General features: G+C 43.7%; 1 protein-coding gene across 1 annotated transcript in view; it reads right to left on the bottom strand.

The window, feature by feature from the left end:
- LOC122553576 (sperm flagella and cilia-associated protein 1-like) overlaps window positions 1-15,215 on the bottom strand; it is an 83,840-nt gene that overhangs the window by 10,422 nt on the left and 58,203 nt on the right. The window contains exon 6 of the mRNA XM_087991699.1: window positions 10,269-10,377. Coding sequence (XP_087847825.1) covers window positions 10,269-10,377 — 109 coding nt within the window. The remainder of the gene's footprint in view (window positions 1-10,268; window positions 10,378-15,215) is intronic.

Genomic DNA, 15,215 nt, shown 5'->3' with positions numbered 1-15,215 from the left:
AGGAATCAGCCTGCTCACTCCGCTGTGGGACACGACCCGTGCTCGCTCTGCTGCTCTGGGAATCAGCCTGCTCACTCCGCTGTGGGACACGACCCGTGCTCGCTCTGCTGCTTCTGGAATCAGCCTGCTCACACCACTGTGGGACACGACCCATGCTCGCTCTGCTGCTCCGGGAATCAGCCTGCTCACTCCGCTGTGGGGCTTGACCCATGCTCGCTTCTCCGCTCCGGGAATCAGCCTGCTCACTCCACTGTGGGACACACCCGTGCTCGCTCTGCTGCTCTGGGAATCAGCCTACTCACTCCGCTCTGGGACACGACCCGTGCTCGCTCTGCTGCTCCGGGAATCAGCCTGCTCACTCCGCTGTGGGACACGACCCGTGCTCGCTCTGCTGCTCTGGGAATCAGCCTGCTCACTCCGCTGTGGGACACGACCCGTGCTCGCTCTGCTGCTCCGGGAATCAGCCTGCTCACTCCGCTGTGGGACACGACCCGTGCTCGCTTCTCCGCTCCAGGAATCAGCCTGCTCACTCTGCTGTGGGACACGACCCGTGCTCGCTCTGCTGCTCCGGGAATCAGCCTGCTCACTCCGCTGTGGGACACGACCCGTGCTCGCTTCTCCGCTCTAGGAATCAGCCTGCTCACTCCGCTGTGGGACACGACCCATGCTCGCTTCTCCGCTCCAGGAATCAGCCTGCTCACTCCGCTGTGGGACACGACCCGTACTCGCTCTACTCCAGGAATCAGCCTGCTCACTCCACTGTGGGGCTTGACCTGTGCTCGCTCTGCTCCAGGAGTCAGCCTGCTCACTCCACTGTGGTGCTCGATCCGAGCTCGCTCTGCCTCTGCTCCGGGAATCAGCCTGTGAATCATCCTGCTCGCTCAACCACGGCCCACACACTCTGCTCCCGCCTGGGCTTTGGCCACGACATGTCTCCCTCGACTCCACTCTCCCAGAAGGGCAGGGCAGTGAAACATTAGGTTGGGGGATGGGGGTGCGGTGTGACGACAAAGAGAAGAAAAAAGGAAAGGAAAAGGAACTGGTGAGCAGATAAGCTCCATCTGCAGCGCCCTACTTTGCTGCCATCTTGAAATGCTGGTTATGACTCTATCATTCCGTGGCTCAGTGGTTAGCGCTGCTACCTCACAGCGCCAAGGATCTGGGTTAGATTCCACCCTCAGGCCACTATCTGTGTGGAGTTTGCATATTCTCCCCATGTTTGCGTGTGTAAGGTATAGGGTTAAATTGTGCAGAATAAGGTGTTGCTTCTGCAAAAGTTTACATTATAAAATTAGGCTGCACATGCCAATACTAAACAGTGAGAAGTGAAAACAGGTAGAATTATCTATGACTACTAGGGCAGAGCAACCGTGTAGCAGGATGTACCAGGCATAGGAAAACAGAAGAAGCGAAAACAGATAGAATTATTTATGGCTAATAGGGCAGAGTGACCATGTAGCGGGATGTACCAGTAACAGGAGAATAGTGTGCCAGTCTCAGGAGGGATGTGGCCAACGGATGGAGTTTAGTTTGGCAGGATGATCGCACGAAGACAGCAAACTATGGCAGGATAGTCGCATATAAGGAATGAGATAAATAACAGTAAGGGGCGACAGGCTTAGAGTAATGGGAGAAGTAAACAGAGTTGGAGAGAAGCTAGACAAAGGTGGAGTGAAGCTAGAGCTTGTGATAGGCTACACGCTACAGCAAAAGTAACCAATGGGGTGGAAGGGGAGGACCGAAAGACACAGCTAAACAGCATAAATCAGTATATAACCCTCAGATCGGGGTGCTTACTCGTTAGGCACCTGTTCTTGCAAGTACGTATCAATAAAATTCGCTGCTTCAGAATTTGACTCGGACTGAAATTTATTAATATGAGAGTTTTGTTTCTCACAATGTGGGGGCTCGTCCGGGATATCCATCATCACCAGCAGGGTGGGCACCGTCGATGGCTGGGAAGACGCATCCCATTCCTTTTAGAACGGTCCAGTGTTCCTCCAGGGTTCCCTTCTGGTTGACTGATTGAGATCCGATGAGAGTCTATCTGAACCAAGCGAAAGTAAGTAGGCACAGGGAGCCAGGCAACTCCGTGCATGGTCCAAGGTAGGGAAATTGACTGTTAAGTACTGCCTTGGTGGCTGGGATTGAGTTCTAGTAGTTAATAAGTGTCTAACAAAGGAACTCAATATGGGCTGTGCCGAGGGTAAAGTAAAAGCCTCCGGAAAAAAAAAATGGAAATGGAGGCGGGGCCCCTGACAACATACCTCCAGAAAGTCCGTTGGGCAGGATGTTGTGGAATTGGAAAAATAATACTTGCACAAGGGGAAGAGATAGCAAAAAGATGATTAAATATTGTTGCCTTGTATGGACTTAGGAATCCATTCTTCGTCCCGCCGTCTTCTGGCCAAAGTACGGGTTGGATGAAGACTAGGTTTGTAATTATTTGAATTTATATGTCAACAGAAAACCGCCTTTCAGTCAGAAGGGATCAGATTATGCTTAGTGTTGGAAGGGCTAGTAGCTGAAGGGCTACTGAGGGCACACTTTGTAACTAAATCATGGCCAGACATCAAAAGAAAATTCTGAAAATAGATGAGTAGAGTGAGAAATCACTTGATGAATTGTTAAGAGATGCACAGAAAGTGTTTGTAAAGAGAGAGGATGAGAAGCAAAAGCAGAAGGCAAAAATGATGGTAGCCACGGTTGACGAAGTAGTCAAGAAAAGAATCGAATCAGTGACTAGCAAACAGAGTGGAGGTGGCAGCATGTAAAACATAGAGGAAGGGGTAGAGGATGAGGAGGACCTTTCGTAGGGTCCAGTCAACAGGGACAAGGACAGAGGTGGAGACCCCAATAAGCAGGATGTTACATCCAGAAAAAAAATTCAAAAGATAGAGGGGTAGAGCAAGAAGCCTCTAGAGTTGTTGTTGCGGGAAGCTCAAAAAGTGTCTGTGAGATACTGTGTGTGTGTGTGTGTGTGTGTGTGTGCGTGTGTGTGTGCGTGTGTGAGTGAGAGAGAGAAAAAAGCTGTACAGAAAGTTTAACCCTTTGTGATTCGGTTTGAATGCACATTTGTTTGTTGGTGATTGAATGTTTATGCTTTGTTCCCTGGAGCTTGAGATCCCGGACTGTTTTTGAATCTGATTTCTAGTATGGAAATTTAACATGATTTCTTTTAAGGTTAAGGATTTTACAGTGATTATGAAATAAAATGTTAACTCCTGATCTTTTTACAGGTCATGACTGCCTTACTATCAGTTTCTAACTAATCTCTTTTATCCTTACATAAAAGTGATTTCAAATCAGCTTAATACGGAGAAAATAACATGATAACTTTTTTTGTGCTTCAGACTTATTTGTTTTCACTTAATTTTAAGCCGTAGCTTTATTCAGAAAGTTCCCTCCCTCAATGACAGTTGAAGTTTCAGTTCAACATTAGATTGTAATAAATCAATCCTATGGTTAATATCTGTGACCTTAGATTCGGCCATTATTCATGCGTTAAGTTTTTTTTAAACTTGAATAGACAAATCCTTTTAAGACACCTCTGGTTATTTCACAAACTATAGCATTGTAATTGAGCAGTGACTGATCTGGACTACTTAAGAAAACTAATTTTGGATTTAAATTAAGGGACTAAAACCGGGTAATAATAGTGGATCTCAAAGTTCGGAACTGTATGCATTTTACATTTTAAATATTAAATACTGAATAAATGAATTTATAATATATAAATATATATTTACAAGTAAGATTCCAAAATGTATAGTTAGGAACAGGCTTTAAAGTTAGACAAGCGTAAATTGATACATTGGAATTTGAAGCTATAGGGAGCAAGAAATATTGCAATATTTCTTAAAAAAAAAAGGTTTAAACAAAACATTGGGTGATGATGAATGGTCATTAGGTGGTCCTAAAGCTGTTCAATTGGTTAAATTGGGTCAGCAATTAATCTGGCAAAGTAACATGGGAGTGGGAATGAAAGAGTTAATTGGACTATGGCGACAGTTTTATAGACAATAGGTGCAGGAGTAGGCCATTCTGCCCTTCGAGCCTGCACCACCATTCAATATGATCATGGCTGATCATTCCTAATCAGTATCCTCTTCCTGCCTTATCTCCATAACCCTTGATTCCACTATCTTTGAGAGCTCTATCCAACTCTTTCTTAAATGAATCCAGAGACTGGGCCTCCACTGCCCTCTGGGACAGAGCATTCCACACAGCCACCACTCTCTGGGTGAAGAAGTTTCTCCTCATCTCTGTCCTAAATGGTCTACCCCGTATTTTTAAGCGGTGTCCTCTGGTTCAGCACTCACCCATCAGCGGAAACATGTTTCCTGCCTCCAGAGTGTCCAATCCTTTCATAATCTTATATATCTCAATCAGATCCCCTCTCAGTCTTCTAAACTCAAGGGTATACAAGCCCAGTCGCTCCAATCTTTCCGTGTAAGGTAATCCCGCCATTCCAGGAATTGACCTAGTGAACCTACGCTGCACTCCCTCAATAGCCAGAATGTCTTTCCACAAATTTGGAGACCAGAACTGCACGCAGTATTCCAGGTGTGGTCTCACCAGGGCCCTGTACAGCTGCAGAAGCACCACTTTGCTTCTAAACTCAATTCCTCTTGTTATGAAGGCCAGCATGCTATTAGCCTTCTTCACTTCCTGCTGTACCTGCATGCTTGCCTTCATTGACTGGTGTACAAGAACACCCAGATTTCTCTGTACTGCCCCTTTACCCCTTTTGTGAAGAGACGCACGAAGAATCATTTTTGCGCTCATGACAAGATACTGTCACCAAACTGGGGATTGAATTAACTGCAAATGGTGCTATGGAATCTGTTGACGTTTTTAAAAATGAATGCGCTCGAGCAAAACAATTACAGAAACAGAATGAGAAGTCACAAGTGACTGGTAAACAAACAGAACTACGCAATTACAGTTTCTAAAATGTTTTAGCCACTTGTTGCGTTTCCACCCTGAATTACAGATAATGATTATTTTATTTATATAATATATATATAATTAATATTTATAATATATCAATTGTATTAACCGGAATAAATATTAATTGACAGGATTCCTTCACACTCTCTCAGTGACCTGTCATGTTGATTCATAGCTAATTTAAAACATAGCAGCATTAATTTGTTGTTAATTAAAGAATGGAAAGCTACATTACTGGCCAGAGTGTGTGCAGACAGTGGCAGCAACAGCCTTATTGGTAGAGGAGAGTCGGAAACTTACTTTTGGGGGAGCCTTAATAGTCAGCACCCCGCATCAAGTATGGACCATATTAAATCTGAAAGCAGGGTGGTAGCTTACGGACTCTAGAATTCTAAAATATGAAGCAATTCTAATAGAGAGGGATGACCTTACATTGATCATATACATTTGTCTGAATCCAGCTACCTTTCTCTGGAAAGGGGAGGATGAAGCTCCCTCAGACCCAGAACATGACTGCCTCGACATTATAGAATATCAGACTAAAGTAAGAATGGACCTTAGAGATATCCCTCTACATGCAGGGGCCAGGCTGTTCATTGATGGGTCCTCCAGAGTGATTGAAGGTAAAAGACACAATGGATATGCACTAGTGGATGGAATAGAGGGAAGTGTTATTGAGGATAGTTGACTACCCAATGATTGGTCAGTGCAGACTTGCAAACTTTATGCACTAGGAAGGGCCCTTAAGACCTTGGAAGGCAAAGAAGGAACTGTATACACAGATTCTAAGTATGCCTTCGGGGTGGCACACATTTGGGAAGATGTGGCAGGAGAGGGGACTGATGAACAGTAGGTGTAAAGAACTCGCTCATGAGGAATTGGTAAAGCAAGTATTGGAATCCCTTTCATTGCCAAAGGAAATAGCGATAGTCCACATAAATGGACATCAGCAGGGAAATTATCCCGAAGCAAAGGGAAATAGATTGGCGGATGAAGTTGCTAACGAGGCAGCTCTGAACCCTCAACCTGCTAAAATATAGATCTTGGTACCGATGGTGCAGGAACTTGGGGGGAGACCGATATTTAGCGCTAAGGAAAAGAGAGAGTTAGAAGAACTAGGAGCTATACAGACAATAGAGGGGCGCTGGATGCTACCCGATGGCCGGGAGATGCTAAATAAGATGATGATGGCTGTCTTACACCAGGGGAGTCTCTGGGGAGTGCAAGCAATGTGTGATTTGGTCTTAAGGAAATATGGATGCAAAGGGATCTAGACGATAGCCAAACAGATATCCGAGGGATGTATAACATGCAAGAAAATCAACAAGAAGGTATTAAGGAAACAAGTCCCAGGAGGGAGAGAACCTGGGCTCCGACCATTTCAGAGCATTCAAGTAGATTATACCTTATTACCCCGAGTGGGAAGACTGAGGTATATGTTGGTAATGGTTGATCACCTATCTGTATGGGTGGAGGCGTACCCTTTAGCCAATGCCACCGCAAGTGGGGTGTCCAAGATAATACTTGAACACATAATCCCCAGATATGGGATAGTGGAATGCATAGATTCAGATCAGGGAGCTCATTTTACTTCCAGGGTACTCCAGGGAGTAATGAAGGGGTTAGGTATCTCCTGGGAGTTCCACATCCCCTGGCACCCACCTTCATCAGGAAAGGCTGAGAGAATGAACAAGACACTCAAGAAGCAGTTATCGAAATTAGTAGTAGAAACCAGACTCCTTTGGACTAAGTGTTTAACTATAGCCCTTTTGCGACTGCGGACAGCCCCAAGGAAAGATATGGGGCTGTCCCTTTATGAGATATTGTTTGGCCTGCCCTATCTGGGAATGAAAGGGGAACTGCCAACCCTGGAGACTAAAGATCTGTTCCTAAAGAAGTATATACTGGGCTTGTCCTCTTTGTCTTTTCTTAGGAAACAAGAATTACTGGCACAGACTCCGCCCCTTGAATTTGCCGTTCATCCCATCCGGCCGGAAGATTGGGTCCTAATTAAGTCATGGACAGAAACTAAATTGCAACCAGATTGGGAGGGGCCAAACCAGGCTCTTTCGACTACTGAAACGGCGATACACACGGCGGAGAAAGGCTGGACTCACTACACCAGGATTAAAGGACCGGTGGAATCCCCGGTTAAGAAAGAAGTATGGACAGCCGAATCGATCGAAACTCAGACTCAAAAGACTAAGTAACTGATTTTTATGCGGACGTGGGATAGTTTCTTTTTGATATCTATATATTGTATTGCATATTAAATCTCGCAGTCCTTCAATACAATTATAGGATGCTGGGGACGCTTAGGGTTACCATATTAGTCTTCTTAGTATTGGGATTTTGTCAAACGATGCTGTCACCTCCATATTTGTTATTAATGGCACCTGAGTCTGAATATCCGCAAGTAATAGAAGTCGATGCTTGCAGTCTAATAGAATGCACAGATGTAAAGTATAAGAGGGAGTATATTTCCTCCGAAATCCTTCTTAAGACCCTACTGGACACAAGGTATGGTTAGCAAAAATCTGGCACCTGGCATCACTATCCATAGGGCCCCCTTTTGCCCAGCCTTAGACTGTCCTGACAGAAAGTGCCACACGATATATCTCACCATCAAAAATACCTCCTCTGAAGACTCCCTTCCCCGTAAAAACGGGTCTCAACTCCTTAGTAACGATTTAAAGATATGATTTGGAGATGCCGGTGTTGGACTGGGGTGTACAAAGTTAAAAATCACACAACACCAGGTTATAGTCCAACAGGTTTAATTGGAAGCACACTAGCTTTCGGAGCGATGCTCCTGATCACCTGATGAAGGAGCGTCGCTCCGAAAGCTAGTGTGCTTCCAATTAAACCTGTTGGACTATAACCTGGTGTTGTGTGATTTTTAGATTTAAAGATAGTAATGGCTGCCACTGGGAAGTGTCTTTCGGGCTGCTGTTTCCGAATTGCCGTAGGAAACAGAAAATGAGCCAAACAATTTGATAATAAGATACATCCTTTTGCCCCTCCCAATGACCCAAGGTGGTAAAAATTATAGAGGTGAAGGACTTGAAGCAGACCATTGAAATAGAAACTGGATACGGGGACGCAAATGCCTGGGTTGAATGGGTAAAGTACACTGTTAAAACTCTGAATGAAAGCAATTGCTCTGCATGTGCCTCCGGTAGACCAGTTGCCCACATAGTCCCCTTTCTGCTCGGGTGGAACCAAAACAGGAAGGGAATGGAATGTATGATAGCCCTGTATCAGGGTAAGATTGCATGGAATGATAGGAATTGTATATCCCCATCTCAAATATTCCCTCCCTTGGAGAAGACAGATTTGAAAGCTCCCCCCACCCCCGTTTTTGAACACAGTTGGGAATCACACATCATGTATAAGCCGACGGGGTCAAATCGGTCCAGAGACTTGGGGGAGCTGAGGTTATGTATAGAAACTCAGAATGATACCGAAACGGACAAAGGAGGGAACTACTCAGCACTCCGGGTTCCCCGGATGGATCTCTGGTGGTACTGTGGAGGCAGAATATTGTGACCTACCCTACCTCCTGACAGGAGAGGGATATGTGCAATTGGCAATCCCATTCACCTTGGCATTTGAGAAGGAGAAGGTGGTAGTAACAAAGAATGAGAGGAGTAAAAGGTCGTTATTAGATACTTCCTTTGATGATAGGTTTCGACTCTATAGGAGTTCCTAGAGAGGTCCCCGATGAGTTCAAGGTCCACAACCAGATTGCAGCAGGCTTTGAATCGGCCCTATTTTGGTAGGTAATGGTCAACAAGAATGAATTGGATAAACTATATTTTTTTATACAACCAGCAAAGATTCATCAATTACACTAGAGATGCAGTCAAGGGTATTTCCGAGCAACTTGATGCAACCAGCAGAATGCCCTGGGAAAACAGACTGGCCTTAGATATGATCCTAGCTGAAAAAGGGGGTGTATGTGAGATGTTAGAAGGTAGCTGTTGTACCTTTATTCCAAATAATACAGCACCTGATTGGTCAATCTCTCGTACCTTACGAGGATTGACCATCTTGGTGGAAGAATCGGCTGAGAATTCAGGAGTGGACACATCACTCACAAGATGGCTGGAATCATGGTTTGGGAAATGGAAGGGAGTGGTAGTCTCCATCCTCACCTCCCTGATAGTGGTAGAAGGGGTACTGACAGCAATTGGCTGTTGTATCAGACCTTGTGTACGGGGGGGGGGGGGGTTAACCCAGCGGCTAATTGAGACGGCCTTGGCAAAACAAATGCCTCTAAAAGGTAATCAGACAGAGGAACTCAACCTCTTGAACAATGAGGGGACGGGTGACCTTAAGGAATTAGCCACTATAAATGAAGTCTCAGGGATGATGCTAGTGAACTGGAAGGCAACATATGAGACAACACTTAGTAGCCTAGAAGAAAAGGGGTGGGGGGGGGGCATTGTAAGGTATAGGGTTAAAATTGTGCAGAATAAGGGAACAGGTGTTGCTTCTGCAAAAACTTACATTATAAAATTAGGCTGCACATGCCAATACTAAACAGTGAGAAGTGAAAACAGGTAGAATTATCTATGACTACTAGGGCAGAGTGACCATGTAGCGGGATGTACCAGTAACAGGAGAATAGTGTGCCAGTCTCAGGAGGGATGTGACCAACGGATGGAATTTAGTTTGGCAGGATGATCGCACGAAGACAGCAAACTATGCCAGGATAGTCACATATAAGGAATGAGATAAATAAGAGTAAGGGGCGACAGGCTTAGAGTAATGGGAGAAGTAAACAGAGTTGGAGAGAAGCTAGACAAAGGTGGAGTGAAGCTAGAGCTTGTGATAGGCTATGCGCAAAAGTAACCAATGGGGTAAAAGGGGAGGACCGAGAGATGCAACTGAACAGCAATAATTAAGAACGTAACCCTCAGATCGGGGTGCTTACTCATTAGGCACCCGTTCTTGCAAGTATGTATCAATAAAATTCGCTGCTTCAGAATTTGACTCGGGCTGAAATTTATTAATACGTGAGTTTTGTTTCTCACAATGTGGGTTTCCTCCAGGTGCTCTGGTTGCTTCCCACAGTCCAAAGTTGTGCAGGTCAGGTGAACTGGCCATGCTAAATTGCTCATAGTGTTAGGTGCTTTAGTCAGGGGTAAATGTAGGAGAATTGGTCTGGGTGGATTACTCTTCAGAGGGTCAGCGTGGACCAAGTGGCCTGTTTCCACACTGTAGGGAATCTAATCTAACAACCGTGATTGCATTGAATGACAGAATAGGTCAAGGCACTGAGTTGCCAACTTTTGTTTCTATATTCTTACCTGAACAGTTTCCTGAAAGGCCAGCAGTGCCTGTTCCTTCTCCTCCATCAAGATGCGGATCTCTGGGCTAAGTTGACTTTTCTGTGCACATCCAGGTGCCTTTATTGGACTGAACATAGAAACAAAACCTGAAAACATTCAACTTGTCAAACAAGTAAATGTGAAAAGCCACAGATCCACGTTCCTTGCCTCAGTTTGGGGTAGCGCAGCGAATGAAAGGAATGTATTTGTTTTGGCTCGGTGAAAAGAAATTCATCTTTCCTCTGGTTCCTTTGCCAACTAATCAAATCAGTTCCATTAGGTTACTGCATTTGTGCCAAAAGATATAGTTTCTCTTTTTCAATTGACCACAATCTTTGCAAGATTACTAAGCTGAAGTAAATAGAAATAAAAACAACATTGTTCTGCGTCCTATTTCTTTTTGGATAGATTTCTTGGAAGATAGGGTCTAACTGCGATTCAACTGACAACAGAACAATGCTACTGTGTTTCCCAATTGCAGCCTGTGGACCAATTAGAGGATGTGAAATGTAACTCCTGTGCAGGCTTGTTTTTAACTGTTGAAAATAAACAGACTGGGAATATCTCTGTGCCTGAATTGGATTCCCAACAATTAAGGAGATTCAAGGGGGCAGAGTTGAGTATGGTAGCCATTACAAAAGAGAAAGTGCTAGAAAAGCTAAAAGGTCTAAAAGTTGATAAATGTCCTGGCCCCGATGGGCTACATCCTAGAGTTCTGAGGAAGATGGCTGAGGAAATAGCGTTGGTTGTGATTTTTCAAGAGTCAATGGAGTCAGGGAAAGTCCCAGATGATTGGAAAATCACTGTTGTAACCCCCGTGTTCAAGAAAGGATCAAGACAAAAGCTGGAAAATTATAGGCCGATGAGCCTAACCTCAGTTGTAGGTAAAATTCTAGGATCCATCATTAAGGTGAGATTTCTAAATTCTTGGAAGTGCAGGGTTGGATTAGAACAAGTCAGCATGGATTTAGTAAGGGGAGATCATGCCTGACAAACCTGTTAAAGTTCTTTGAAGAGGTAACAAGTAGGTTAGACCAGGGAAACCCAGTGGATGTTATCTACCTAGACTTGATAAGGTGCCTTATAGGAGGCTGCTGAATAAGGTGAGGGCCCATTGTGTTCAAGGTGAGCTACTGGCAAGGATTGAGGATTGGCTATCTGACAGAAGGCAGAGAGTTCGGATAAAAGGTTCTTTTTCGGAATGGCAGCTAGTGACAAGTGGTGTCCTGCAGGGTTCAGTGTTGGGGCCACAGCTGTACACTTTATATATAAATGATCTGGATGAGGGGGCTGGGGGAATTCTGGCAAAGTTTGCCGATGATACAAAGTTAGGCAGACAAGCAGGTAGCACTGAGTAGGTGGGGATGCTGCAGAAAGAATTAAACAGTTTAGGAGAGTGGTCCAAGAAATGGCTGATGAAAGTCAATGTAAGCAAATACGAGATCTTGCATTTTGGAAAAAAGAATACTGGCATGGACTATTTTCTAAATGGTGAGAAAATTCATAAAGAAAAGTACAAAGGGATCTGGGAGTGCTAGTCCAGTATTCTCTAAAGGTTAACTTGCAGGTTGAGTCCGTGATTAAGAATGTAATGTTGTCATTTATCTCAAGAGGGTTGGAATATAAAAGCAGCAATGTGCTTCTGAGACTTTATAAAGCTCTAGTTAGGCCCCATTTAGAATACTATGTCCAGTTTTGGCCCCACACCTCAGGAAGGGCATACTGGCACTGCAGCATGTCCAGTGGAGATTCACACGGATGATCCCTCCAATGGTAGGCCTAACGTACGATGAACGGTTGAGCATCCTGGGATTGTATCCATTAGAGTTTAGAAGGTTGAGGGGAGATCTGATAGAAACTTACAAGATAATGCATGGCTTGGAAAGGGTGGATGCTGGGAAGTTGTTTCTATTATGCGGGGAGACTAAGACCCATGGGCACAGCCTTAGAATTAGAGGGAGTCCATTTAGAAAGGAAATGAGGAGACATTTCTTCAGCCAAAGAGTGGTGGGCCTGTGGAATTCATTGCCACGGAGCGCAGTGGAAGCCGGGACGTTAAATGTCTTCAAGGCAGAAAATGATAAATTCTTGATCTCGCAAGGAATTAAGGAATACGGGGAGAGTGCAGGTAAGTGTCCATCAGCTATGATTAAATGGTGGAGCAGACTCGATGGGCCAAATGGCCTTACTTTCACTTCTATATCTTATGGTCTTATTCCCTCACTTTCATTTTTATAGTTAAAAGGAAAGAGACACATTAAACTATTAAAAAAGTGAGGGAATCCAATTCAGGCACAGAGATAACCCAGTCAGTTTATTTTCAGCAGTTGCATTTCACATCTTTGAGTTAGTCCACAGGCTGCGACTGGGAAACACAGCAGCATTGTTCTGTAGTTAGTTGATACACAGTTAGATGCTATTTTCTAAGAAATCTATCTGAAAATAAATAGGATACAGAACAATGTTGTTTTTATTCCTATTTACCTCAGCTTAGTATTCTTGCAAATATTTTGGTCAATTGAAAAAGAGAAACCATATCTATTGGCACTAACTCAGTAACCTGATGGAACCGATTTGATTAGTTGGTAAAAGACTCTGATGTGTCTCTTTCCTGTTGAGTGCTGAATTCCAGCTCAGTCAATGCAACCCATGCAACTCCCTCCAGCTACTTGTTCAGTGTTACAGCCCCATACTGATCTGAAGATTCTCGACTCGATCCTCAGGCTTTGCTGAAGATGTTGATCACAGCTGCAATAATAGGTATGGCACAATTCACTGAGTTGTTCCTGTGTCATTAAGAGTCGAGTGTTGGGTTCTGGAAGAGTTGGGGGAGAAGAGATGCTTGGCAAAGAGTTCCTTAATTCCCAAAGAATCTAGGAGTTTCAATTCTATTATATATTTTTCTCAGATGTTTTACTATTAAAATCTATGATGGTTCGTTTTAACAATTAAATCAAACACAACGTTTTCCTCCAAGTAAGAGAAAAAAAGATTATTGATAGCAGTTCTTGTAAAATATTTTCACCTTTATCTGAAATGATAGCACTTAGTCAAGACTTAACATGCTCTTTATCCTGTAGTTGTTCAAACTAGACTGCCTGATAAGTTACTTTAAAAAGAAATTAACTGCAAAAACAGGGGATAACTGAAGGTCTGTTGATACAAGCTGTGATTACTTTTTAAATTGTTGTACAGGTTTGTTTTCTTATTCATGCCTGTTTAAAAGCTAAGTATGAAATATGACTTTTCAGCATTCACTCTGGCACTTCCCAGGAGATCCTTAATCATCCCAAGACATAACTTTGTGAATCAGATACGGTTAGCAGTTGTTTTATGCCTTAAAACAAGGATATGTTGACAACTGTCTGGGAGAATGAGCACTAATTGGTGGCAATATCCCCAAGAAACTTACTATGGAGAGTGTTCAATCTTTCCTTGCGAGCAGTTTATATGTTGTGTGGATATAATCACTCATCCCTCCCAATAAACCTCCAGACACCCCTAGCAACTCTCAGTTACACACTTCTGACATGAAGTCACTCCTGGTCCATTGGGAAGCAAATGACGCATTGGTCACATGCTTGTCCCATTACGCACTGTTTATGCAATTGTCATGTTTCTGAAGCAGAATCTTTCAGACCATGATGGCTACTTGCAACCTGTGGAACAGTTTAGGCTCAGGTTACATTTCATGATGAGACATAATTCAATCATGTGTAAATCACAGTCTACAGGGACCATGCTCCCGAGAAAGGAAGAGGTATGTTCAGCACTGTCTACAACCTCCAGAGGAGGTGCGCTCATAAATGGACAGCCTCAGGAACATGCAATGTTCCTCAGGGAAATGCATGAAATCATCTGTTGCTCCTCCTCCTCTCATAAAGCAATAAAAAACCCACGATGACACTGCAGCTTGGAGACAGACACAGGCAACACCACTGCTACTGCGGAAAGCTTTTGCAGAGTCCAGTGGCGGTATCAGAAATGAAACATGAGCTTCAATAACGGCCTGAAAATGTTGCATTTCCATCACCAGTACCTGTAAATGGAGCTCAGTATACAGCAACCCTGGCAGTACAGTTTTACTAAGACCAACAGACAGCAGCAAATGGTCAAAATAATGGAAACTACTGAAATAATATTATGATACCCTTATTTTTGCTCGATAAACGAGTTTGTATTTCCTGGAGTAGGCTGCAACATTAAAATACATACAAAATGTGCCAAAATTTAGTTTTCATGAATTGTAGACGCAAGAATGAGTAACTTAACACTGTTCAAGCAAATCTGAAGAATGGATCACCGAGACTTTATAGTACTGACCTGAAACACATTTCATTAATTTGATTTCAACAGTATGAAAGTCAGATTGTTTTTACAATGGTTTACTATGTTCCCTGGTTATCATTCAGGTGGGATGGCTGAAATGGCTTCCAGAGAGAGTCTAGATTAGAGTGGTGCTGGAAAAGCACAGGTCAGGCTGCATCCAAAGAGCAGGAAAATCGATGTTTCGGGCACAAGCCCTTCATCGGGAATGATGCCAGAGAGAACTGAGCTAGAGTAAGGGAGTGGTGGAACAGAGAGGTAGATTGAAAACACAACTCACATGTTCTTCAAAAACATAAAATCACACTGGACATAGTATTATATTGGAAATATGGGATGACTTGTTTTTTTTACCTGATCTCCTGTTTGTCTTCTAAAATCAAAAACATGGTACAGTTCATTCACTGTTGAAGGATTAAAATGGAGTCAACCGTGCTAAGATTGAAACTCATTGTTTTTATTAATGTGTCTGGTATGCAGCATATCAATAACCATAATCCAGCTTCTGTCTGATTAGGGCTCTTGTAGTACAGTGGTGGTGCCTCTATCTCTGAGCCAGGAGGCCCAGGGTTCAAATCCCTACAGCTCCAGGAGTGTGTA

Source organism: Chiloscyllium plagiosum, unplaced genomic scaffold (assembly GCF_037043375.1).
Source record: "Chiloscyllium plagiosum isolate Xiang-an unplaced genomic scaffold, Cpla_swu_hap1 HiC_scaffold_1, whole genome shotgun sequence".
In the NCBI taxonomy this organism is placed as follows: domain Eukaryota; kingdom Metazoa; phylum Chordata; class Chondrichthyes; order Orectolobiformes; family Hemiscylliidae; genus Chiloscyllium; species Chiloscyllium plagiosum.
Note: the sequence above shows the minus strand (reverse complement) of the source record. Positions and strands in the feature narration are given on the sequence as shown.